Source organism: Salvelinus fontinalis, chromosome 12 (assembly GCF_029448725.1).
Source record: "Salvelinus fontinalis isolate EN_2023a chromosome 12, ASM2944872v1, whole genome shotgun sequence".
Classification (NCBI taxonomy): Eukaryota; Metazoa; Chordata; class Actinopteri; order Salmoniformes; family Salmonidae; genus Salvelinus; species Salvelinus fontinalis.
In genome coordinates this window covers 31596319-31623628 of record NC_074676.1, presented here as the reverse complement: position 1 = coordinate 31623628, position 27310 = coordinate 31596319, and the positions used below count along the sequence as shown (strand labels likewise).

The 27310-nt window shown below is 41.6% G+C and overlaps 1 protein-coding gene across 1 annotated transcript in view; it reads left to right on the top strand.

The window, feature by feature from the left end:
* Positions 1-2330: 2330 nt before the first annotated feature.
* LOC129867184 (fatty acid 2-hydroxylase-like) overlaps positions 2331-27310 on the top strand; it is a 33133-nt gene continuing 8153 nt past the window's right edge. The window contains exons 1-3 of the mRNA XM_055940412.1: positions 2331-3048; positions 23900-23989; positions 27069-27211. Of these exons, the coding sequence (XP_055796387.1) occupies positions 2767-3048; positions 23900-23989; positions 27069-27211 (515 nt within the window). The 5' untranslated portion in view covers positions 2331-2766. The remainder of the gene's footprint in view (positions 3049-23899; positions 23990-27068; positions 27212-27310) is intronic.

Here is a 27310-nt window from a genome sequence, read left to right as displayed (position 1 = left end):
AGAAAGGCCAGGTCGCAGTGAAGATGGAAATAACAACAAACAGCAGGGATTCTAGACAATTTAAAGCCCGGGACAACCCGCGGTCCCAGCCACAAGGGTTAACCGCGTCACAGGCTGAGTTCAAGCCCTCAAGGAAACCCCACTAGCTTGATAGGCAGCTAACCGTGGCAGCTAGGCTAGCTGCTATGCCAAGCAGCTCATCTGACCATTGGTCAGCAGGATCCCCGGACAGATCACAGCGGTCCCATCAACGGATGCCAACCACGTCACGGTATCCAAACTCAAAAGGTAGCTAGCTAGTAACAAAACATGTTCAATAGAATAATTTTTCAGAGACTTTAAAAACTTTCCAATAGAACTAAACAAGTTCTCCCTCGTTCCACGTTCAGCAGGAAGTACACTACTTTGATACACATCATGGGGATTAAGAACTGAGTACACAGTGCACACTGAAAAATATACTGGACAAAAAATACATTTAAATGATTTTACTTAGTTACAGTTCATATAAGGAAATCAGTCAATTGAAATAAATAAATTAGGCCCTAATCTATGGATTTCACACGACTGGAAATGGGGGCAGCCATGGGTGGGCCTGGGAGGGCATAGGCCCATGCACTTGAGAGCCAGGCCCAGCCAATCAGAATTCGTTTTTCCCAACAAAAGGGCTTTATTACAGACAGAAATACTCTTCAGTTTCAACAACTGTCCGGGTGGCTGGTCTCAGACGATCCCCCAGGTGAAGAAGTCGGGAGTGAAGTTCCGGGGCTGGCTTATGGTATAGAAATTAACATTAAATTCTCTGGCAACAGCTCTGGTTTACATTCCTTCAGTCAGCATGCCAATTGCACAATCCCTCAAAATCTGAGACATCTGTGGCTTTGTGTTGTGTGAAAAAACTGCACATTTTAGAGTGGCTGTTTGTTGTCCCCAGCACAAGGTGCACCTGTGTAATGATCATGCTGTTTAATCAGTTTCTTGATATGCCACACCTGTCAGGTGGATGGATTATCTTGGCAAATGAGAAATGTTCATGAACAGGGATTTAAACAAATGTGTGCACAACATTTGAGAAATAAGCTTTTTGTGTGAATGGAACATTTCTGGGATCTTTTATTTCAGCTCCTGAAACATGGGACCAACACTTTACGTGTTATATTTGTATTTTTTCAGTACAAGTGGGTATAAGGGCCACATACCTGCACATACCCTCCACTACACCACTGCCCTCCAAGAATGACTTGAATTGTCAGGCCCAAACTTACTCAACTTCAATTGCTCACATGGGCCATAACGTTAAAGATATCAACTTAATTTACAATGCAGTTAAAGATCTTGCAATTTATACTGTACTACAAGTTTTAGAGAGATCGGTTTAGTGGTCTCTGAGAAGATGTTTTTTTTAAATGTAGAAAAATTTACACCATTTACCATAACTCGAACATACTGGCCGCTATGAGCCAATGTGCTTGCATTCATGTTTTTTCCTGCCCAACAGTGCCACCATGCGGCCAAACTTAAGCATACTACTCATATCTCTGAGCATGTGTGACAAATTCCAGCATTTTGAGTCAAACTGATCAAGATATGTAAATTCAATTCAATTCAATTCAAGGGGCTTTATTGGCATGGGAAACATGTGTTAACATTGCCAAAGCAAGTGAGGTAGACAATACACAAAAGTGAAACAAACAAAACGAATTAACAGTAAACATTACACATACAGAAGTTTCAAAACAATAAAGACATTACAAGTGTCATATTAAATATATACAGTGTTGTAACAATGTACAAATGGTTAAAGCACACAAATATGTGCCCATTATAGCGCCACCGTGTGGTTGATCTGAATGTGCTTGCATTTGTTGAGTCTTGACAGCATTTGGATATAACCAGTTTTGTTACAATATGAATATTCATGTATGATTTATATGCGCTTATGTGTCAGACCACGCCCACGTTCATTTTTATTGGTCAGTAGCGGCCATGTTGTTCGAGGTAATAGTCTGGAAAATGCGTTGAGAGAGTTTGGTCCATAGATGCCACATATGAAGTTTCTTGCAGATCGGTGCTAGAGGAGTAGCATTTTATGTGGTTTTCACAAAATTCAAAATCGTGGAAAATCCATCATGGCAGACCTTATAGGTCCTTGAGGCAAATTATTTCCCTGCGGAGGAGAAGTGCCGAATTTATGGACTATATGTCACACCAGGTGGGACGTGACCTTTCAAAGTTTGCATTTTCAATTGCTTGTTATAGCGCCACCATACAGCCAATTGGCATGGCATTGCATGAGCGGATATGGCCAATGGCCCTTTACCATCATGCGATTTTGCATCATCATAGAAATTATTTTACGGGAATGTTCATGTCAGTTTTCCTTGGCAGAAGAAGATGAATAATAATGAACGCCAACAAATGCAATATGGTTTCACCAGATTTTCTGCTTGAACCCCTAACAATGAACGCCAACAAATACAATAGCATTTCACCCAGCTACGCTGGCTTCAACCCCTAATTAACGTTGGAATAATTATATTATAGCTGTAAACATTGGAGGTAAAAAGCTAGCGCGCAACAGGTAGATGAAATGCTGAGCTTAGAGCAGTCTTGAGCAATGAATAATTCATGATATGTAAATTAGTTGATCGGGTAAAATCAGTCAGTGCTGAGACGAGCTAGAAGTCAGTACGCGGTCAGTCGGCATGCCAAGGGGGCTTGTACCCACTCCTTTAGTTATTTTTTTGTGCATACTTCAACATCGAAATGTCTCCATCGGAATCACCTCGGATTTTCTCTGAGAAGGAGGTAGCCAATCATTCCACTAAAAACTCATGTTGGGTATTAACGGGGACGAGAATTTATGATGTGACGGGATTCCTTCGTATTCACCCGGGTGGAGAGGCTCTGATATTAAGCCGGTCAGGGAATGATATCAGGACGGAGATGGAGGGGCCCCCACACCGGCACTCGGAGAACGCAAGTCGGTGGATGGAACAGTACTACATTGGAGAGCTGGACACAGACGGTAGTGCCGATGAAATACAGGTGCAGCCTATATGCCAATAAAGAGCCTTCAAAGAGAATAACAAGTATATCTCAGATACTTTTAACCTGAACATAGTTTCTTGTCTGTTACTAAAAGTAGACTACAGTAAAGTAGGATATGTTTCATTTTCTCATGGTAAAACGGAACTTGCTGCACATGCAGGTGTGATATTCACATCTGCTTTGAGACGCATTTCCTATTTGCATCTATCAGTCTCTCATTTCCCCTATCTGTAAACCACATGCATGTGTTTTGGAAACATTAATGTTGATCCAACGCACAGTACATTAGATGAGTAAAGATAGTATTTTATAGGAGTGGATTTTCACAAATAAGTTAATAATTTCCTGAGTTACAAATATATACTTTTTTTGTATTATCTCTTGATGGTTGGCCTATTGCATTCCTTTAATTCCTCCTAGTTTTCTTCTATGAGGAATATGCTAGCTCTGTGTGGCTCCACTTGTCTCACTCTTGGCAGGTGCAACTTGGGATACTTGGGTGTTTCTTGAAGGATAAAATTGCCTGCCTTGCTCTGCAGGCCGCAATTGCTTTCTATTGGCTGCCCATTGAACCTGAATAAATAGAGGAGAGGCTAAGTCTGTCATTCATCATACTCTCTAATGTGGAGGTGTAACGGATGTGAAATGGCTAGCTAGTTAGCGGGTATGCGCTAGTAGCATTTCAATCAGTTACGTCACTTGCTCTGAGACTTTAAGTAGGGTTGCCCCTTGCTCTGCAAGGGCCGCGGCTTTTGTGGAGCGATGGGTAACGACGCTTCGTGGGTGTCAGTTGTTGATGTGTGCAGAGGGTCCCTGGTTCGCGCCCGTGTCGGGGCGAGGGGACGGTTTAAAGTTATACTGTTACATTGGTGCCGTGACCCGGATCACTGGTTGCTGCGGAAAAGGAGGAGGTTGAAAGGGGGGTGAGTGTAACGGATGTGAAATGGCTAGCTAGTTAGCGGGTATGCGCTAGTAGCATTTCAATCAGTTACGTCACTTGCTCTGAGACTTTAAGTAGGGTTGCCCCTTGCTCTGCAAGGGCCGCGGCTTTTGTGGAGCGATGGGTAACGACGCTTCGTGGGTGTCAGTTGTTGATGTGTGCAGAGGGTCCCTGGTTCGCGCCCGTGTCGGGGCGAGGGGACGGTTTAAAGTTATACTGTTACAGAGGCATTAGGACATGATGGCACATTAATATTTTTGTGTTAAGAATGTGAAGGAATTTACTGTGTGTACACACATACAGTGGGTATAGAAAGTCACCAACCCCATTCAAAATGTTCACATTTTGTTGCCTTACAGCCTCAAATGAAAACACAAAATGCGACTTTTTCCCCCCAGCTTTATTTACAAAACAGTAAGCCACAATATCCAAGTGAGAAAAAAACCCTCAAATGATTTATAATTCAAACATTAAAATACCCTACTTGGATAAATGAACAGAACCACCTTTTGCTTGAATAATAGCAATGAGTCTCTTTGAATACGTCTCTACTAACTTTGCACACCCAGACTGTGCAATATGTGGGCATTCTTCCTTGCAGAATTGTTCAAGCTCAGTCAAATTGCACGTGAATTTTGCACTGTCCATTTTCCCTTCTATCCTGACAAGTGCTCCAGTCCCTCCTGAAGAGAAACACCCCCAAAACAGGATGCTGCCACCGCTGTGCTTTACTGTAGGCATGGTGTTCTTTGGTTGGAAATATTTATTGGGTTTTCGCCAGACATATCGTTATACCTCAGCAAGTTTGCAATTGTAAGGTGGGGTGTTCACTTATCCAAATAGGGTGTTTTACTTTAATTAATCTTCTGAGGTTTTTTTAGATTACATTCTTTTCACCTGGCTATTGTGGGTTAATGTGTGTAAATAAAGTCTGATTTTAGTTTTCATTTCAGGCTGTAAGGCAACAAAAGGTGAACATTTTGAAACGGGGTGGTTACTTTCATTACCCACCGTATAACAGATATTTGTTGCTATCATAACAGACACAGTGCTATTAAAACATTCATTTGGAATGATCAATGCTTTCATGTCCTAGGTCTGATCTGATGGAGAAGTAGCCAAATGGCTCTCTATTCCCTATATAATTCACTACTTTTTTGAAGGAAGTAAATGGCACCCTATTCCCTATATAATGCACTACTTTTGACCAGGACCCATAAGGATTGATGTTGTATCTTAGTGTTTCTAGACTGCATACAGCCAGTGTTTCTTATGAGTTTACAAAAATGGAGGCTGGTGGGCGGCGCTATTGGACGGGCTGGAGGTAATGGTTGGAATGGAATTATTGGAACGGTATCAAACATTTGGAAACCACATGTTTGAGTTCTTTCCTTTTATTCCATTCCAGCCATTACAATGAGCCCGTCCTCCTATAGCTCCTCCCACCCGCCTCCACTGGTGTACAACACTGAACTAAACTCAGAAAAAAAAGAAACGTCCTTTTTCAGGCTCCTGTCTTTCAAAGATAATTTGTAAAAATCCAAATAACTTCACACATCTTCATTGTAAAGGGTTTAAACACTGTTTCCCATGCTTGTTCAATGAACCATAAACAATTAATGAACATGCACCTGTGGAACGGTCGTTAAGACACTAACAGCTTACAGACGGTAGGAAATTAAGGTCACAGTTATGAAAACTTAGGACACTGAAGAGGCCTTTCTACTGACTCTGAAAAACACCAAAAGAAAGATGCCCAGGGTCCCTGCTCATCTGCGTGAACGTGCCTTAGGCATGCTGCAAGGAGGCATGAGGACTGCAGATGTGGCCAGGGTTATAAATTGCAATGTCCGTACTGTGAGACCCCTAAGACAGGATGGACAGCTGATTGTCCTCGCAGTAGCAGACCACGTGTAACAACACCTGCACAGGATCGGTACATCTGAACATCACACCTGGGGACAGGTACAGGATGGCAACAACAACTGCCTGAGTTACACCAGGAATGCACAATCCCTCCATCAGTGCTCAGACTGTCCGCAATAGGCTGAGAGGGGCTGTGCCCAATGTCACCTATGGGCACAAACCCACCGTCACTGGACCAGACAGGACTGGCAAAAAGTGCTCTTCACTGATGAGTTGCGGTTTTGTCTCACCAGGGGTCATGGTCGGATTCGCATTTATCGTCGAAGGAATGAGCGTTACACCGAGGCCTGTACTCTGGAGCGGGACCGATTTAGTGGTGGAGGTTCCGTCATGGTCTGGGGTGGTGTGTCACAGCATCAACGGACTGAGCTTGTTGTCATTGCAGGCAATCTCAACGCTGTGCGTTACAGGGAAGACATCCTCCTCCCTCATGTGGTACCCTTCCTGCAGGCTCATCCTGACATGACCCTCCAGCATGACAATGCCACCAGCCATACTGCTCATTCTGTGCGTGAGTTCCTGCAAGACAGGAATGTCAGTGTTCTGCCATGGCAAGTGAAGAGCCCGGCTCTCAATCCCATTGAGCACGTCTGGGACCGGTTGGATCGGAGGGTGAGGGCTAGGGCCATTCTCTCCCCCCCCCGCCACATGTCTGTGGAACTTGTTCAGTTTGTCTCAGTTGTTGAATCTTGTTATGTTCATAAATATTTACACCATAAGTTTGCTGAAAATAAACGCAGTTGACAGTGAGAGGACGTTTATTTTTTTTGCTGAGTTTATTTAAGCCAAAGTTATCAGTGCGGAGGTGATGACATTTTAAAGAGCGTTGTCAAAGTAGAAAAAGACTCCCAGTCGAAGAGTGGAACTTGTTTAAATTCAGGCATGTTACCATGACAACATAATCAAAAGAGCGAAAGATGGTGTGTGTGTTTGTGTGTATGACTTGCAACAAAGCTTTTTTCAGAATCTCACTGTGTTTGTATTTTAAAACTGGTCATTCCTGTCTGTCTGACCCACTATGCAAGCAGAGTACTGTATGACCCATAACAGTCAGCGAATTTGGGAGAAACTTTCCATCACTCTAATGGTGGTAGGCGACATGCAGGTTTAGTTGGAGAGGGAGTTGAAATCAATGTCTTCCAGAAAATGAAGATAGGATAAAACAGATTATCTCTCTTCCAGTACTTAGTGTGGGCAAGGGGGAGGCATGTGGTTTTGTCACTGTCTTGATCCCGTTTACCACAGCTAAACACTGTGTCACTTTCTTGATCCCGTTTACCACAGCTAAACACTGTGTCACTGTCTTGATCCCGTTTACCACAGCTAAATACTGTGTCACTGTCTTGATCCCGTTTACCACAGCTAAACACTGTCACTGTCTTGATCCCATTTACCACAGTTAAACACTGTGTCACTGTCTTGATCCCGTTTACCACAGTTAAACACTGTGTCACTGTCTTGAACCTGTGAACTAAAGTTGAACACTGCCACTGTCTTGATCCTGTTAACCACAGTTACACACTGGGCTCTATTTTCGTCTGCGTTTAAGGCGGCGCTTATTGACTGTTTGGCGTATCTGTGTCCAGACAGCAATTTACAGTAGGCCTTGATCCTGTTAACCACAGTTGAACACTGTCACTGTGTTGATCCAGTTAAAGGGGCAGTGCAATTAAACACTTGATTTTCCTGTTTTGATATTTCCAAACTATGAGGTTGAAATAACACTCTGAAATGTAGATTATAATTATTTTTGTGTGTTAGAACTGTTTGAAAAAAATGCCTTGAATTTCAGCCTGTTCAGGTGGGATGGAACATTCAGCCAACATCATGATGTCACAATGATGTGATTTATAATACCCAGATTAACAGTCATTGGTCTAAGGGGGTGGGCTCTCGACTATCCTATCAGGCAATCAGGGCGGTGTATGTAAATATCTTCAAATTTGTTTCCTAATGCCTACATGGTCAGATTGGCCCTTGAAATGCTCAAAGGAGGGTCAGGGAAATAAATGATAAAACAATACTTTTTAGTTATTTTCATTAAACAAACACAGTGATTTATGAGACATACAGTGATGATTAAAAAAAAAAAATAATAACTGCATGGGGGCTTTAACCACAGTTAAACACTTTGAACTGTTCCCTCGTGCTAGTCATTAGTTATGCCTTAGTATGTCATTTCAACCATGTTCATCTCACTGTGAAAGTCTTATTTTCTCACTTCAATTCAAACCATCGGGTTCAGTTTCAATTGACAGGCTTCTGTTTCACATGTTAACTTTCTCTTGTGAAAATCTGATATTCAGTTTCAAATGTAAAAAACATTCGCAAGTGGAATTGCAAGTACACATGTGAAAATCTAATTTGCAGGTTCAGATGTAAGAACTCCAACTGTGAAAATCTCACTTTCACATGTGGAATTGGAGATTCACATGTGGGGTTGAAATACATGTGGGGTTTTTCTCCTCACATGTGAAAAGATGGTGTTAGCATGTTGCAGTAGCAATGTTTTCACTGGTGGAATTAGGGTGACCACATCTAAAATGTACATGTGTAACTTCACACGTGTCCAAAACCACGTGTCTTACTCATGAAAATAATAAATATACAGTACCAGTATCTTGGCCAGGTCGCAGTTGTAAATGAGAACTTGTTCTCAACTAGCCTACCTGGTTAAATAAAGGTAAAATAAAAAAGGGAAAAGTTTGGACAAACCTACTCATTCAATGGTTTTTCTTTATTTTTTTACTAATTTCTACATTGTAGAATTAATAGTTAAGACATCAAAACTATGAAATAACACGCATGGAATCATGTAGTAACCGAAAAAGTGTTAAACAAATCACATTACATTTTTTTGTTGGAATGACTAGTTTTTGCCCAGTGGGGGGAGCCTTCTTCCTCAAACCTATTGTATCAGTGATTAAGAGACTAGCTAAAAGCACGTAGAACATATAAAATCATCTTTCTATGCCTACTTCCTGATATTACTGTTATTTAGGTCTGCAAAGGCCCATGTCAGCATTGTCCTGGTCATTTATGATCATGTGTGCTAAGCTGTATATGCAGACTGGTCACAGATTAGACGTAACATAGTAAACTTAAACCCGGGACACTGACATTTTGTATGATAAATTATGTTTGGTATGGTTACTTAAAGCAAAAATGAAGGGAGGGTGGTTGGTTGGTGTGGAGGGGTAGACGTATAACGTGAACGTCTAGCAACCGAAAGGTTGCGTGTTTGAATCTCATCACGGACAACTTAAAAAAAATATATAATTAGCATCTTGGCAACAACTTATTACCCTTTAACCTAACTCCTAACCCCAAGCCTAGCTAATGTTAGCCAGATGGCTAATGTTAGAAACCTAGCCACCGAGCTAACCTTAATTGTAATCTGTAACATATCATACAAATTGTAATTAGTAACATACAAAATTAATGATTGACATCCACAAATTAATACATACCATACAAAATGTAACATATCATACTAAATGGAGTGTCTCGGATTTACGTACAGAATAATACGAAATGCTGAGACCATGTTGGTATATGTGGAGATACCCTTACACCTGTCTTTCCCAATCTGTGAGCTTTGAATTTTCTACCTGCTAAATATGAATCTGCATACTGAAGTCTTCCCAGTTTCCACCGCAAGAGATTTTCAGTTGTAGCCTGCTGCTCAGACTGAATCTAGCTCAACTCACTGGATGTCCATATCGTGTTTGAAATCTATAAGGGCTCTTCTGGGATATTGTGGGAAAATAATGGCAGTGTCTTGTCTAACTGTGCATGTAGTAACATGACACTAAGTCCCAAACGTCTCCAGCTACAGTTTCTCTCTCTGCTTGTAGTACCATCCCTATCCACCCAACTGAAAGAAAGATCATTTGTGTGCGTGCGTTTGTGAATGAGTTATCTTGATTTCTTGCCCGTCAGGTTTGACTGGTTTTGTTAGTGAGAGGAGCTGAGTTATCCTGCTATCCTAACCTCTGTGTGTTTGAGGAGAGGGATCACACACCACCATACCCTGTTACTGTTTCTCTCCACAATGACTTCCACAGGGAAAAGTCACACTTTTTATAAAGACATCTTACTCCCCTAAATGGAATCATTCATGCAGGTTTGTTATATGGCAGACAAATTCCTACAATTTGAAACACCCTTTTTACACTTTAATAAACAGCTGAGGTGACATTTGTGCAAGGTGACTGTTGTGACTTGAATGCATGTGCCGCAAGTTACCTTAATTGAGTAATTAAGTCAACCTTCATTACTTCGTTACCCACTTGCTGCAATTAGCAACTTGCAGCTGAGACGTGACAAGGTGGTAGTTTCATACCCAATAGGCTCAGGGTTGAGAAAGCGAGAGAGAGCCTGCTCATACACATTTCAACAGAGCCATTTCAACTGATGTGAATGAGACTTATCTGACAATGAGGTCAGTGGCGGTTGGTGCCATTTTACAACCTAGCCTAGAAATTAAAGTTTATAACGTCGGTGCACAGGTTGAGAGACAAATTGGAGTAATCAAGGTGACAGACAGTGAGACATTCAATACCGCCTTGTAAACTCTTGCTTGCATCTAGCTGATCTGGGGTGTAATCATTAATGCAAACAGTTGCAAAATGTTCTGTTTTGCAACTAAATCGGCTGAATGAATACACTCCTGATCACCTTCACACACAGTTGACTTTCATAGCAGGCACATACAGCATCGTCACTTTGTTCGTTGTCTAATTCCTTCTGACATCAACACACTCTTCTCCTCTCACCTTTTCCCTTTACTTGTGGACTTCAGTGCACCACACAACAGCTGTTTGTGAACAGGCGGGGAAAAAACTCCAAGCCAAACGTTCATACCATCACTGCTAACCGCTACACAACCTACAACATTGTCACCATATTAGCTAACGTCATAGTCAACATAGCTACTAGAACTAACGTGTTTGTACACATGGATTGGTTTGTGGGTTTACTATCATGCAGTACAGTGTATAGCTAGCAGTTACACCGACGGGCCCTGGTGGCAATAAATTAATAAAACCGAAAGCTTACCTTGAGTTGGAGGAGTTGCGGTGTTGGATAGCCTTAGCTAGCTAACTAACATAAATAGCATCCTCTGTTTGAGTCAGGTTGTTGTTTAGGCTAAATTAGCTGCATTAGCTAGCTAAGTAAGTTGAAGAAAAAAATAAAATGAAAAATAAATATTTTTAAAGAAATTAATTGAACTGTTCAACTATTCTTTCTTTCTCTTTTTGAGTCAACTAATGACCACAGTTTAAGCACTCCAGTGCCAGTTAGCTGTAGCTTATGCTTTCAGTACTAGATTCATTCGCTGATCCTTTGATTGCATGGACATGTCAATTCTTGCTGCAAGAGCTCAGATAGGTTGGACGACATCTTCCGGAAGTCATCATAATTACTGTGTAAGCCTATGGAAGGGGTTGAGAACCATGAGCCTCCTAGGTTTTGTATTGAAGTCAATGTACCCAGAGGAGGTCGGAAAATAGCTTTCCTCCGGCTACACCATGGTGCTACCCTAGAGAGTGCTCTAGACCTTCATTGCAAATCAGTATGTTATAATTAATCAGTAATTTGGTGACGAATATATTTAGCATAGTTTCATCTAAAAAGGATTATTAAAACAATTCTGAAATTCCTTGAGTAGGATGGACCACCTCTAAGGAGCCTCCACTGAATGAGATGTATAATGTTTTAGTTAACACTCAATTAAGGCTGTGTGTGGCTTATCTCTCTCAACTATGTAGCCGTCTGACTCTTTACCCTGGCACATATATAATAGTGAGGGCTAACAATTAACCAAGATGAGTCACATGACCTTGTGGAGGCTGAGTCATTAGACCATTTATTTTGGTATTGTCCGCATGTAGCTCGTTTTTGGTCACAGGTCCAGGAATGGTTGAAGAATTGCAGCATTTGCGTAGAACTAACGCTACAGATAGCAATACTGGGGGATTTGAAAAGCCATAGTCAATCAATCAATAATATAATAATTATTTTAGCAAAAATGTTTATTTTTAATTTACAATCCGTGGAAGCTATGAGAATAGGAAGATTCAAATCTTTTGTGAAGCATCACAGCACAGTTGAAAAATATATGGCAAATAAAAATCCGAAATGGATGATGTTGGAAGATAGATGGGAAAGGTTGAGTGGAGCTGAAGGGTGGGACTAATAACAAGATAAACAATGTAGGGCATACGGGATCTGTGAAATGTGTATAGGTGCGGAGCTATTGTGAAATAGCACAGTTACAAGTGGAAATCAAACTGGATGGACAACAGAAATAGAGGAAGGACTAAGAACAAACAAGAGAGAACTATTATAAAGTAGACTGTGTCTGTAAAATGTGTATAAGATGTATAAATTGAAGGTAAAAACAGAAATGTTTATCAGTTTACTCCAATTGGGGGATCGGTGGTAGGGTTTGCAGGGAATAATAAGAAAGGTATACTCTTTTTAAAAAAAGTATGTATGTCTATGTAGGTATGTGTATGTATATATGTGTATATGTATGCATACGTGAATGGATATATATATTTACTCAAAAAAATATGGGGGATTGGAAATGATGCAGACAATTACATTGGAAGCAACATTCTTTCCGCAATATTAAGCTGATCCACCCCCCAAAAAAAGAAGAAAAAAAAAAAAAGATCCTCCTGGATGATGTATTTTGGGAGGGAGGGAGTGGTAAGCAGCCTGAAACCTATAGCAGTAGCCATTGCATGGATTAAGGAATCAAATGTCATCCTGTCTGATGTTCAGACTCTGCTTGCAGATGTAAGAGAAGACATCTATACTGCATTGCCCACTTCACTGTTGCTCCAAGCAGAGGATACTGCAGTCCTGAAATGCATCAAAAAGCGTGAAGACTTCTGCCTGAAGCTCATACACGCCACAGCTTACATGTTGGACCCCAAGTATGCTGGCAAGAACATCCTGTCTGGTGCAGAGATCAACAAGGCCTATGGTGTCCCTACCGTTTCTCGCCCCCTTGGCCTGGATGAGGGCAAGGTTCTTGGCAGTCTGGCGAAGTACACTTCCAAGCAAGGGCTTTGGGATGGAGATGTAATATGGCAGTCGTGCCAAAATATCTCATCAGCCACCTGGTGGAAGGGACTTTATGGATCTGAGGCGCTTTCCCCTGTTGCCTTCATCATCCTCCAAGTCCCAACAACATCAGCCGCCTCAGAGTGCAACTGGTCCTTGTTTGGGAACACACACACCAAAGCACGCAACAGGCTGACCAATACAAGGGTTGAAAAATTGGTAGTCATCCGGGCAAATTTGAGTCTTTATGAGTCTGACAAGGAGCTATCCTCAACAAGGTTGGAAAATGACAGTGAAGATGAGGCCACAGTCTGATTTTCAAGAGGTGGACATTGAGGAGGTCCAGGGAGAAGACATGGAAGCCTGAGAGGAAGACAACCAAAGCTGTAGTTTCTATACTATCATTTTACAGATGTATGTTGAAAATGTTTTTGGGAGATGCGATGGATCATTCAATATTGCCTTTCTTTTGTTGTTCAGTGAAATCATCCCATGTGAAGAGTCAACTCATTTAATTAATGTTCAATTCGTAACTAAATTGTTTTTTTATTTAATAATTTGAAATGATGTCTACTTATAAGAAAGGTTTATGTTTCTGTCTCCATATGATATGGTAAATATATCCAATGTAAAAAAAACATCTACATTTAAATGGTATAATATTAATTTGCATATTTCCACGTTAATTCCCATATAGTCCCATTAATTCCCACGGAAAGTTTCCACCTCCTGAATATTCCCCAAAATGTGCAACCCTAGTCCTGATTACTCTTTTTTGCCAGTTACTCATCCCACTCATTATCAGAACTGCTCTCTGGATACGAGTGGCACTAGCCTGTTATGTGGTGGGTTTGCTACAGTTGAAGTTGGAAGTTTACATACACCTTAGCCAAATACATTTAAACTCAGTTTTTCACAATTCCAGACATTTAATCCTAGTAAAAATTACCTGTTTTAGGTCAGTTAGGATCACCACTTTATTTTAAGAATGTGAAATGTCAGAATAATAGCAGAGAGAATGATTAATTTCAGCTTTAATTTCTTTCATAACATTCCCAGTGGGTCAGAAGTTTACATACACTCAATTAGTATTTAGTAGCATTGCCTTTAAATTGTTTAACTTGGGTCAAACGTTTCAGGTAGCCTTCCACAAGCTTCCCACAATTAGTTGGGTGCATTTTGGCCCATTCCTCTTTACAGAGCTGGTGTAACTGAGTCAGGTTTGTAGGCCTCCTTGCTCACACACGCTTTTTCAGTTTTGCCCACAAATGATCTATAGGATTGAGGTCAGGGCTTTGTGATGGCCACTCCAGTACCTTGACTTTGTTGTCCTTAAGCCATTTTGCCACAACTTTGGAAGTATGCTTTTGGTCATTGTCCATTTGGAAGACCCATTGGCGACCAAGCTTTAACTTCCTGACCGATGTCTTGAGATGTTGCTTCAGTATATCCACATAATTTTCCTCCCTTATGATGCCATCTATTTTGTGAAGTGCACCAGTCCCTCCTGCAGCAAAGCACCCCCACAACATGATGCTGCCACCCCTGTGCTTCACGTTCTTCGGCTTGCAAGCATTCCCCCTTTTCCTCCAAACATAACGATGGTCATTATGGCCAAACAGCTCTATTTTTGTTTCATCTGACCAGAGGACATTTCTCCAAAAAGTACGGTCTTTGTCCCCATGTGCAGTTGCAAACCGTAGGCTGGCTTTTTTATGGTGGTTTTGGAGCAGTGGCTTCTTCCTTGCTGAGCGGCCTTTCAGGTTACAAGACCATGGTGCTTGCCTACGGAGCTGTGAGGGGAACGGCACCTCAGTACCTTCAGGCTCTGATCAGGCCCTACACCCAAACAAGGGCACTGCGTTCATCCACCTCTGGCCTGCTCGCCTCCCTACCACTGAGGAAGTACAGTTCCCGCTCAGCCCAGTCAAAACTGTTCGCTGCTCTGGCCCCCCAATGGTGGAACAAACTCCCTCACGACGCCAGGACAGCGGAGTCAATCACCACCTTCCGGAGACACCTGAAACCCCACCTCTTCAAGGAATACCTAGGATAAAGCAATCCTTCTGCCCCCCCCCCCCCCCCCCCTTAAAAGATCTGATGCACTATTGTAAAGTGGCTGTTCCACTGGATGTCATAAGGTGAATGCACCAATTTGTAAGTCGCTCTGGATAAGAGCGTCTGCTAAATGACTTAAATGTAAATGTAAATGTTATGTCGATATAGGACTCGTTTTTCTGTGAATATAGATACTTTTGTACCTGTTTCCTCCAGCATATTCGCAAGGTCCTTTGCTGTTGTTCTGGGATTGATTTGCACTTTTCACACCAAAGTACGTTCATCTCTAGGAGACAGAATGCGTCTCCTTCCTGAGCGTTATGACGGCTGCGTGGTCCCATGGTGTTTATACTTGCATACTATTGTTTGTACTGATGAACGTGGTATCTTCAGGCATTTGGAAATTGCTCCCAAGGATAAACCAGACTTGTGGAGGTCTTGGCTGATTTCTTTTGATTTTCCCATGATGTCAAGCAAAGACGCACTGAGGTTGAAGGTAGGCCTTGAAATACATCCACAGGTTTGACTCAAATGACTCAAATGATGTCAATTAGCCTATCAGAAGTTTTTAAAGCCATGACATAATTTTCTGGAATTTTCCAAGCTGTTTAAAGGCACAGGCAACTTAGTGTATGTAAACTTCTGACCTACTGGAATTGTGATACAGTGAAATAATCTGTCTGTAAACAGTTGTTGGAAAACTTACTTGTGTCATGCACAAAGTAGATGTCCAAACCGACTTGCCAGAACCATAGTTTGTTAACAAGACATTTGTGGAGTGGTTGAAAAATTAGTTTTAATGACTCCAACCTAAGTGTATGTAAACTTCCGACTTCAACTGTATGTGTGTGTAGGCCTACTTCTAGTCTAGTACAAAGCCCTTATATGAGCGGCAGTGGTTCCCTGTTTTGTCTTGGACTTTTTCAGTATGGTTTGTAAGTCAAGTCTTTGACTTTAGCTGTTGTAAAGAATGGAAACTGCAGACTCCACATGATCTTGCTGTGACTCTGGCCAGCTGGGTGGGTAGCTGTTCATGTTGCCTGTCTGTGACGTCAGTATCCCCCGATGCATTCCCTCCCAAAACCGTGCCCCCCCCTTCCTCTCCCACGCCCATCCACCCAGGGACCACCAACACACTGTTGCCCCACCAACACGCTGCTGCCCGTGTTCTGATGATACCAGCCTGTGCTAGTGTCTCCTCTGTCCATCCCCTTTGTTTTTGGTCACTCATTCCTTAATTCTCCTCTCCAGCCTATTAGATGGAGGACACACTGAGAGCCTTATTAGCGTCTGATAGCCCTCTACTCTCTGTGTAGGGCTAATGGCTGGGTATGAAGAAGCTCTGTTGTCTGGTTAAATGAATAAAATGTAACTGTTCAGTTCTCCCAGCCTGTATGCCTCCACACCAGGCAGCCCGCTGCAACAAAAGACAATAAACCACATACCCTTACAACTCCCAGACCCCTACTGTAGAAGTAGCGATGGAGGTAGAACAGTAGTATGGGTTTGGTCACCAGAAAAGGTTGCACATCTAATTCTTGAACGAGAATATGGTTTGAAGTCTGGCAATGCAAAACTAGGCCTCATTTTTTCATTACTGTCCAATGCCTACACTTTGTTACCTATTGTGAATACAGGAAGGTGTGGTTATGTGCTATGTAAGGAATTGTACACCAAATAACAATAGTGATCAGTGGTACATGACCTTTGAGTACGTATTTCGTTAACCTAAATTGTATTGTGACCAGGGGTTTGAAAAGTGTATAATACAGTGTTTGCAAACTCTAGCAATAATTAAATACACCATGTGGTCTTTGTCAATAGTCCTTGCAGTCCACACATTGTGTCATAATTCACATTGTAAGAGTATACACAGGCACACCCCTATTCAGTGTAGTAGACTGAGTCAAAATAATGTGTTTTGCTGGTGTGTCGCCTCAAGTGATGACACACACAGCATGTTGCAAGTGTCAAATCAAATTGTATTTGTCTCATGCTTCGTAGACAACGTGTAGACTAACAGTGAAATGCTTACTTACGGGACCTTTTACAACAATGCAGAGTTAAAGATAAGAAAACATTGAAATATTGGCACAGTGAATAACGAATAAAATAACATGTATGTATGTATGTATATGGAGTAGAAAAATAACATGGCTATACTGTAGTATCTTCAATGTGAATGGGGGCGGACTCGACACTTTGTTTCCTGTAGTCCACGATCAGCTCCTTTTTGTCTTACTGGCGTTGAGGGAGAGGTTGTTGTTGTCCTGGCACCACACTGCCAGGTCTCTGATTAGTGCTTGTAAAGTTACTGCCATCAGAGGTATTATGAAGGTCAAAACTAGAGCTTTCAAATGTCTGATATTTAGAATTAAAGAAATAGGTTCTAGCAATATTTGTTTTATTCCCTTGCCTGTTTGCCTGTGAGCCAATGCTACAGATGTTAGAAAACTGAGACAAGATATTATGTGTGTAGCAAATCTGAGTAGGTTGATGTGTTATGATATTGGATGTGATATATTGAGAGTGTGTACGATGTCTGTGTAAGACTATAATCTGTGATGTCCAAATACATAATAACTCTGCCAATTTGCATGGTTGATTGTCTGTGTGTAACATGTAGTGCATATAGCCTTGATATTCATGATGATAATTGTAATCCATCTCGTATCACCATCATAGTTGCATCATAATTCCCTTTAACATAATTGAAAAAAACATCCCAGCATTTCCATAGCAATTGACGTTTCACATGATCATGAGAGACCTTGCATTACTCTAGAGACGGATTCACTACAGTACAAATGTATTCCGTACAATATGTTATTATTCCCCAATGCCCCTATTCTGATATCGTCCCCTTACTTGTTGTAAACATATATAAACTTGTAGACAAACAATAAACACATTAAATTATAAAACAGTTCTCGATAATAGAGGGAGAGAAGAGAATAGAAAGGAGAGCGAGATCAGATGTGTGTGTGTGTATGTGTAAGCAAGCATGTAATTGAGTATGTGTGTGTTCATATCCACTTCATAATGTTCAGATAATGTTACAGTTCCCATACCCTCTTTTTTTTCGTAACCTGAAGTCCCTCTAGAATTTAGTACAGCCCCAGTGTTATGGAGCTGTCTCGGAATAGCTGTCCATCTATAAAGAGTTTGTCCACATTGATAAAGGCACGCCTACCATCCTTCCTTTTGTTGTCTTTGTACCGGATACAGTCTCTTACGATGTTCGTTTATCTCCCTTGGAAATTTGTCATTGAGACCGAATTTGGTCCCTTTAAGCTCCCTTCCTCTGCTTTTGATCAGCTCCTTTTGTTGGTAGTATTCAAATTTTGCGATGATCGGTCAGGGATCCTAGATCTTGTCGCTCCAAGTCTGTGTATTTGGTGGAAAGCCACCTTGTTTACAGTCTCTATAGGAAGTTAAGGTGGATTGCATGAATTCTCTGATCGCGCCCTCTGGATTATTGGATGCGTCCTCAGGAATCCCAGAAAAAAATGATTTTCACGCAACCTACGACTTTGTATGTCTAGTAGTGACTCCTTCATCACCCTGTTTTCCCTGAGTAGACCATCCATGTTGGAATCGTATATTTTTATCTTGGCTGTGAGTGTCTTGTTTTCTCTTTGGAGCGTGAGAATTTCACTCTGGTTGAACTCCAAACTCCCCCTCAGCCCTGCTACCTCCTCACAAAACTTTTCCAGTGTTGCATGGATTCCAGCCAGAGCACTAGCCTCTACCTCAATGGTAAGTAAATTGTCCGTGTCTGTAGATTAATCTGTTTTTCTTTTTTTTTGTCGGATTAAAGTTATTTTGTGAGGTGGTCGGCTCTTTCCATGAAGGAGTATTGAGTTTATTTAATTTTTACAGGTACAGTGCACATTAATCAACGTTTAAGTAAAAATGCCGGTTTTAGCCAGCCGGCTAATTTTCAACCGCAATCCCTGGGCAGGTTATTAAAAACAATTACAATACAGACAATCAATGAGCAGTGCGCACACACAGAGAAACATAGGACAAGCAAGACATAGCAACATAGAACAAACAAGACAAAATCCATAAAAGCAACAGTGTTTCAATCATTCACATTGATTCATCAAAATGTTCCTCTGCTACTGACTTCCTGAACATGCTTGACTATCTCAATCTGGTACAGCATGTCAACATCTCCACACACAATCGTGAGCATACACTAGACCTCATCACTGGAGAAGTCCCGGCCTCAGACCTGGATGTACATGAGATGGGTGTATCTGACCATAGGGTCATGAAAATGTCTGAGTACCCCTGCAATTCAGCTCCGTACCAAGCACACTATTAAATTCAGAAACATTAAGTCCCTTGACACATCCCTATTCCAGGAGTCTGTTTGAAATATTAAAACAAACTCTGAACCAACTATATTAATTTGGGGACAGGTTGAGACATGAAACTTTCATGGACATTTAGCTTGCTGTTGCTAGCAAATTTGTCCTGGGATATAAATATTGGGTTGTTATTTTAACTGAAATGCACAAGCTCCTTTTTTCTGGATCTTTGTAGAATTTTGAGTCACATGCAATAGTATGTTCTCTACTCCGACATTTAATCCACAGATAAAAGGGGAAACTAATAGTTTCTAGTAACCACTCCTCCTTCAGTAGTATTCTTCGTCTTCTTCTGTGGACTTTATATGTCAATTGGCAACCAACTTTAGGGTGCATTACCACCACAGAGTGTGGACCTAGTGGCAACTACAGTTCAGTCACACCTCAGTGCTAACCAGCTTTGAGGCTCTATGTTAGGTCCTATCCTCTTCCTGCTCTACATGCTTCCGCTTGGCCAGATTGTAGTCTGACAGTGTCCCAATTCCACTGCTAAGCAGACGACAGGTGTACATTAAAACAAAGCCTGACACAGCATCTGCTCTGTCAACATTGTCTGGAAGAGGTCAAATCTTGGATGCAGAACAACTTTCCCCAACTCAATAGCAGCAAGACGGAGGCACCCCCCAGCAGATCACCAACTCCTGCAGCATCCGCCCTGTCATAGATGGCCATGTCATCCCCTTCATTTGAAGGTGAAATTTGACCCTGCGGTCTCCTTTCAATTGCCACATTGATCATGTCTGAAAAAAACGTTTTTCAGGTGAAAGAATGACATCTTCCGCCTAAGTCCCTCTCTCACCACATCGGTGAAAAGCTAATCCATGCATTAATTTTCTCCAGAATTGATTATGGGAATGCAGTACTTGGGGGGGCCTGCCTGAAAATTCTATTCATAAACTACATCCAAAACAGTGCCGCAAGGATTCTGACACAAACAAATAAGTCTGCCCATATCACCCCCATCCTTGCTGATCTCCATTGCCTACCTGTTCTTAAATAAAATTGACTATAAAATGTATTATATTTATTAGAGGGTAAGTGAAACCATCTCGTAACACACTCGTAACTTGAGCTACTGTATGTAATTTACCTTCAGAAATGAGCATGGGGTTCATATTGGCATATTCACCTGCCATTTTACAAGAATGAATGAAGAATTCAAAAGTAATTGTTGAATAGTAAATTATGGCGTGTTCAGTTGTTGCATATACTGTACTTTGTTGCTTTGTTTTAAATAGTCAACACTTTTAAACACATGCCATTGTGTATCAAGCTGAGGCATGCCTCACTGCCTGGTTGTATTAATTGTACAAACTCCTCATGTCACATCACCAAGCTTGACAGCCTGGCTATCCAAGGATCTAGTTATCCCTCACCTCTCTGTAATTTTCACCCACTTAGTTTTTAGGACAACCTAGAATGTAGATGATCAGCTAATAGTGTTCCACTTTGAGGAGATTCCCTGGTCCTGAGTACCAACCCGCACAGTCATGTAATGTGCCCTTAAACATAAAAGTATGGGCATTGAAACCAGTAGATAATGATAGCGCTGACGTCATCTACATATTCCTATGGAAAATGCTGCATGAAGCCGGAGTATTTGAATTTGAAGTGTGCCATATCGCTGAATGGGGCTGATTGGAGCTCCACAGTGGAGGCGTTATAATACCTAGTGGTCAAACAGGGAAATGGTTCCAAACGTTTTTCCACCATTCATTTTTCCCATAGGGGATTTTACAAGCACTTAAAACAACGTCTGTGTTTCGTGTAGGCTTACCCTGGTGTGACGTTTTGATAACCATGTAAATCTCTCTCGGACAAGGTGACTTATCAATATATTCACTTCTATTTACTCTCAGATTCGAAAATGTGAATTAGCGTCAAAGTAGGCATTCAAAACTAGAAATGACTGCAAGCCCCTGCACATAATCTCTAGTTGATACAGTAGTACCATTGCTAACAGGTATTGTGTCAATTTAAAACTTGCACAAGACAGTTCACGGAATTGTCCATTTTTTTTTTTTTTAGCTTATTTATTAATTACTACATTTAGCTAACATTAGATAGGTAATCCAGAGATTCTACCTTTGCCTGGATTCGGCAGTCTCTTCCAGATCCTCTTGGCATTTGTAGTTCTTTATGTTCTAAACATTAGCAGCTAATTAGCATTTACTTTTGGGGGGTAAATACAGTTGGCTGTATTGATAAGTCACCTTGTCCTAGAGAGATTGACACGGCTATCAAAATGTCACGCCAGGGTTGTTTTCAAAATCCCCGTTTGGGAAGAATTTATGGTGGGAAAATGATTGGAATCATTCCCCTGTTTGACCTCCAGGTTTTATGGGTATTATGACTCATACTGTGGTACTCTAAGGCAGGGGATTACAAACCTTTTTAAAACTGAGTGGAACATCCCCCTAAAAAAAAAAAAAAAAAAAAAAAAACTTAACTGACATGGCTCCCGAGTGGCACAGCGGTCTAAGGCACTGCATCTCAGTGCAAGAGGTGTCACTACAGTCCTTGGTTCGAATCCAGGCTGTATCACATCCGGCTGTGATTGGGAGTCCCATAGAGCAGCGCACAATTGGCCCAACGTCGTCTGGGTTTGGCCGGGGTAGGCCAGCATTGTAAATAAGTATTTGTTCTTAACTGACTTGCCTAGTTAAATAAAAAATAAATACATTTACATTTAAGTCATTTAGCAGACGCTCTTATCCAGAGCGACTTACAAATTGGTGCATTCACCTTGATATCCAGTGGAACAACCACTTTACAATAGTGCATCTAAATATTTTAAGGGGGGGGGGGGGTTAGAAGGATTACTTTATCCTATACTAGGTATTCCTTAAAGAGGTGGAGTTTCAGGTGTCTCCGGAAGGTGGTGATTGACTCCGCTGACCTGGCGTCGTGAGGGAGTTTGTTCCACCATTGGGGTGCCAGAGCAGCGAATAGTTTTTTGACTGGGCTGAGCGGGAACTGTACTTCCTCAGAGGTAGGGAGGCGAGCAGGCCAGAGGTGGATGAACGCAGTGCCCTTGTTTGGGTTTAGGGCCTAATCAGAGCCTGAAGGTACGGAGGTGCCGATCCCCTCACAGCTCTGTAGGCAAGCACCATGGTCTTGTAGCGGATGCGAGCTTCAACTGGAAGCCAGTGGAGAGAGCGGAGGAGCGGGGTGACGTGAGAGAACTTGGGAAGGTTGAACACCAGACGGGCTGCGGCGTTCTGGATGAGTTGTAGGGGTTTAATGGCACAGGCAGGGAGCCCAGCCAACAGCGAGTTGCAGTAATCCAGACGGGAGATGACAAGTGCCTGGATTCTGCCAAATAAATGGGCTTGTTGAACTGGACACCTCTGACAAGTTAGAAATGGCTCTCTAAGGCATGCAATGACTAACATGACAAGAGGAACTAATGGTGCACTTATCAATTTTGAAATTGCACTTTGTGCATTTAATTTTTACAACTTTGAAGAGTGACCCCTCGGTCCCCCCCCCCAGGGGGTGCGCCCCACAGTTTGGGAACCACTGCTCTAAGGCACCAAAAAATTGCTAAGGGTCATGGTGAAAGTGGCCGTAACTATCAAACGTTCATGGGCAACGTATTCGTTTTCATCCTGCCTGAGAGAGTCTGGTTTTTAATGTCTATGGAGAGAGTCAACTGGGAGCCTCCTCCTAGTAGCCTGCCGGCCCATGATGACACCACGTGTCAGCACGTGGTCCTGTGTGATGACAAATGTAGCTGTCAGAATGGATCACTATTTAATTAAATATCTTGATTTGTAGCAAATCACTGCGGTGATCGAACTCTATTGTAATAAACACATTTTAGAGCCCAAAACGTCCGGCTAAAAAGTTTTGTTTGGCCATTCTGGTGATTGTAATATACATTGGCTGTCTAGGGCAGACCAGGGCTTTTGGCACCAGGTTGCTAAGCAGTAGCCAACCAGCAGAGCTCGTGATTGTACTCTCCAAAGCGGACACTGGGGGCCTGCATAAGTGCGCCTTAACAATCATATGAAGCAAAGAGACTGTGCAGTAGGCCTATGATATAATCAGGATTGTGTCCTTGTTACGCACTGCCCATAATAAAGAGAAAAGTGTGAAGGCAGATCTATGCTCTGAAACTCTTAACTCATACAGTCAATACATGGTAGAATGTGCCGTGACTCTGAGTGAATGCTGATAACAATGAGTGTAGACTGAGTGTGTTTTGGTGTCAACCATCTAACACTGATACTTGTAGTTGGCAACACTGAAACTATAGTGTCATTTAATAATCTGGAGTATAGGCATGAGGATGTGCAGAAACAAATAACCTGCCATAATTAGCCACAGACAAATCTTAACCACATTATATCCCCATGGTAACATTATATTGTGAATAGGTTGCCTTAATGGATATCCTGCCGATGTTTGCAATTTGATTTGGAGCTCACAATCCCTTTCATTGTCTCCTGTTGTTCCACAGACGACGAGGGAGAGGAAGAAGACTCAGGAGCACACAGTGGATGAGGAGCCTTCACCCATTAGCAAATGCAGTCAAGTCAACCTGGACACGGTGAGAGAAAAACAAAACCAGAGAAAGAGAGTGGGAGAGAGAGAATCAGAAAGAAAACGGGAAGAATAAAGACTAAGATAGATCAGGCTAAGGGACATCATCTAGATATTTCTAAGCATTAAAACCCAACCACTGCATCAGAACAGCCAGCCAGCCTGTTGATCTAATCAGGGGATGTTCTGGGGTTTAACTACAAGTCAAAGTAGAGCTCAGATGCCAGAGCCGTACTGTATTTGAGACTGTCATTGGCCCAACATTGTGGCAGCGTCTCTGTTCTGTAGGAGCTGTCATTGCTGCAGGTAGGCAGAGTTTTCTACCTGTGTCTGGTCCAAGGCCCTTGAGTTCAGCGCTCCTCTGACTGAGGCCTGTGAGCTACAGTACACTCCTGCATTGACACATAGAGGGAGAAGATAGATCGAGAAAGAGACAGGGGGAAAAGATCGAGAGGTGACCACTTTTACGGTCATTCACCCAGCTTTGCTAAAAAATGTGTTGTCACCAATTTTCACAGCTAATCATTGGAGACAGTGTGGGAGTGGTTTCGTGGGCAGTTCTGCCAGTCTATAGTAGATAGGCTATGTGGCAGGTTTATCCGTGTTAAGTAGAGATAGACAGCGAACGGTATGCACAGAGTTATGTACTAGTGTAAAGGTGCCATATCTCAGGGGGGATATTGCTATGTTTTCAATGACAGAACAGGGGAAGTCTTCCTCAGGCTTTAGGAATCTTTTGGGATTGACTAGTGGATAGCAGCCAGTCACCTTTGCTTTGCAACAGGGGGCCACCTGTGTGTGTGTGTGTGAGGGCCAGCTCTGTGTGTGTTTGTCATTGTGATACATTGGGTGATGGCATAACGCTTGACATTGATTATCACATGCAGTGCCTTCAGAAAGTATTCATAACCCTTGACTTATTCAACATTTTGTTGTGTTACAGCCTGAATTCAAAATGGATTAAATATTTTTTTCTCCCCCATAATGACAAAGTGAAAGCCATGTTTTTATCAATGTTTGTACATTTATAGAACATTTAAATCCAGGCATATCTTATTTACATAGGTATTCACTCCCCTGGGTTCAATACATGCTAGAATTGCCTTTCTGGGTAAGTCTCTAAGAGCTTTGCAAACATAGCTATGCCCAATATTTGCTCATTATTTTTACAATTATTTAATCTTTGTCAAGTAGGTTGTTGATCATTGCTAGACAGACATTTCTTGCCATAGATTTTCAATCAAAAATGTAACTAGGCCACTCAGGAACATTCAATGTCATATTGGTAAGCAACTCCAGTGTATATTTGGCCTTGTGTTTTAGGTTATTGTCCTGCTGAAAGGTGAATTTGTCTTCCAGTGTCTGTTGGAAAGCAGACTGAACTAGTTTTTCCTCTAGGATTTTGCCTGTGCTTAGCTCTATTCCATTTAATTTTATGCTAAAAAAACTCCATAGTCCTTGCTGATGACAAACATACTCATAACATGATGCAGCCACCACCATGCTTGAAAATATGAAGAGTGGTACTCGGTGACGTATTTGATTTGCCCCAAACATAACACTTTGTGTTCATGACATAAAGTTAGTTTCTTTGCCACATTTTGCCTTATTGCAAACTGGATGCATATTTTGGAATATTTTTATTCTGTACAGGCTTCCTTCTTTTCACTCTATAATTTAGGTTAGTATTGTGGAGTAACTACAATGTTGTTGATCCATCCTCAGATTTCTCCTATCACAGCCATTAAACTCCGTAACTGTTTTAAAGTCAACATTGGCCTCATGGTGAAAATCCTGAGCGGTTTCCTTCCTCTCCGTCAACTGAGTTAGGAAGGACACCTGTATATTTGTAGTGACTGGATGTATTGATACACCATCCAAATTATAACTATTAACTGCATCATGCTCAAAGGGATATTTAATATCTACTTTTTTAAACCTTTTTAACAATAAATGAACTTCTTTGTGTAGCATTAGTAAACCTCCTTGATCTTTGTGGTTGAATCTGTGTTTGAAATTCACTGCTGGACTGAGGAACCTTGCAGATAATTGTATGTGTGGGGTAGGTAGTCATAAACATTTTTTTAAACACTATTATTGCACACAGAGTGAGTTAATGCAACTTTATGAATACTTATTGAACCAAGACATTTCAGCTTTTCACTCTTTATTAATTTGTAAAAATGTCTATAAACATAATTCCACTTTGACCTTATGGGGTATTTTGTGGAGGCCAGTGACACAAAATCTCAAATGAATACATTTTTAATTCCGTATGTAACACAAAAACGTGGAAAAAGTCAAAGGGTGTGAATACTTTCTGAAGGCACTGTACCTAGTGCAGCTCGTCTCCTGGCTCATTCAGCCCTACATACTTACACAGTGGAGGGAATTTGTGTCCTGAATACAATGACACTTGTCACTCATTGTTATCTTTTGGGGTTTCAGGTATGTTTTGAGAACCATTCTCCACTTTTAACCTACTCTCCAAGACAATCGATGTCCTCAATGAATGATTTTAGCTTTTTGTTTGCCTCAATTCATCCAATATTGTCAACTATAGCAAAAAGCTATTCCATGCATGGCTCTGTGGTCTAGTTAATATAGTACCCACCCTATAATCTATGATAATGTATAAGAGACATGACTCTGAGAACAAGCCAATCTGTCTGCCTAGTCTTGATCTAAGGTCATTGTAAAGGAGACGTTTAGTAAAAGGTATGGACAGAGATACAATATGCAGATCCTTCACAGAAATTAGGATAACAACTCCTTTCTCTGGCCATATGTCTCTCTACCGCCACCTGCTGGTCAATTACAACACCTACAGAAGGGCCCAAACCGATTGATCACACTATCGCAAAAGTCTATGACTGAAATACGTTTTCATAGTCCAATTTCCAATTATCTAGATTCTACAAGAACAATATGTCCTTTGACAACTGAAGGTTTTAGGCAGAAGCAGTACTGATGAGGTTATGACACTCTATAGACATCTTGTATTGAACTGTTGTGTGCTGTAAGGTTTAAGCTACAGTATGTACAGTGTTGTAACCTGAGCTGTGTCTCCCCTGCTATGCCTGCAGGACCTGGTGGACTGGCGGAAGCCCCTGGCCTGGCAGGTGGGCAACCTGGGAGAGAAATACGAGACCTGGGTGCACCAGCCTGTGGATCGGCCCATTCGCCTGTTTGGGAACAAGTTCATGGAGGCCAGCACCAAGACATCCTGGTCAGAGAGATGATATGTACATGTATCCCAGACACAGATTAAGTCCTGGACTTAAAGTCTTTTTCAATTGAGCCTCTTTAAACTCTGGGAAAGTCCCAA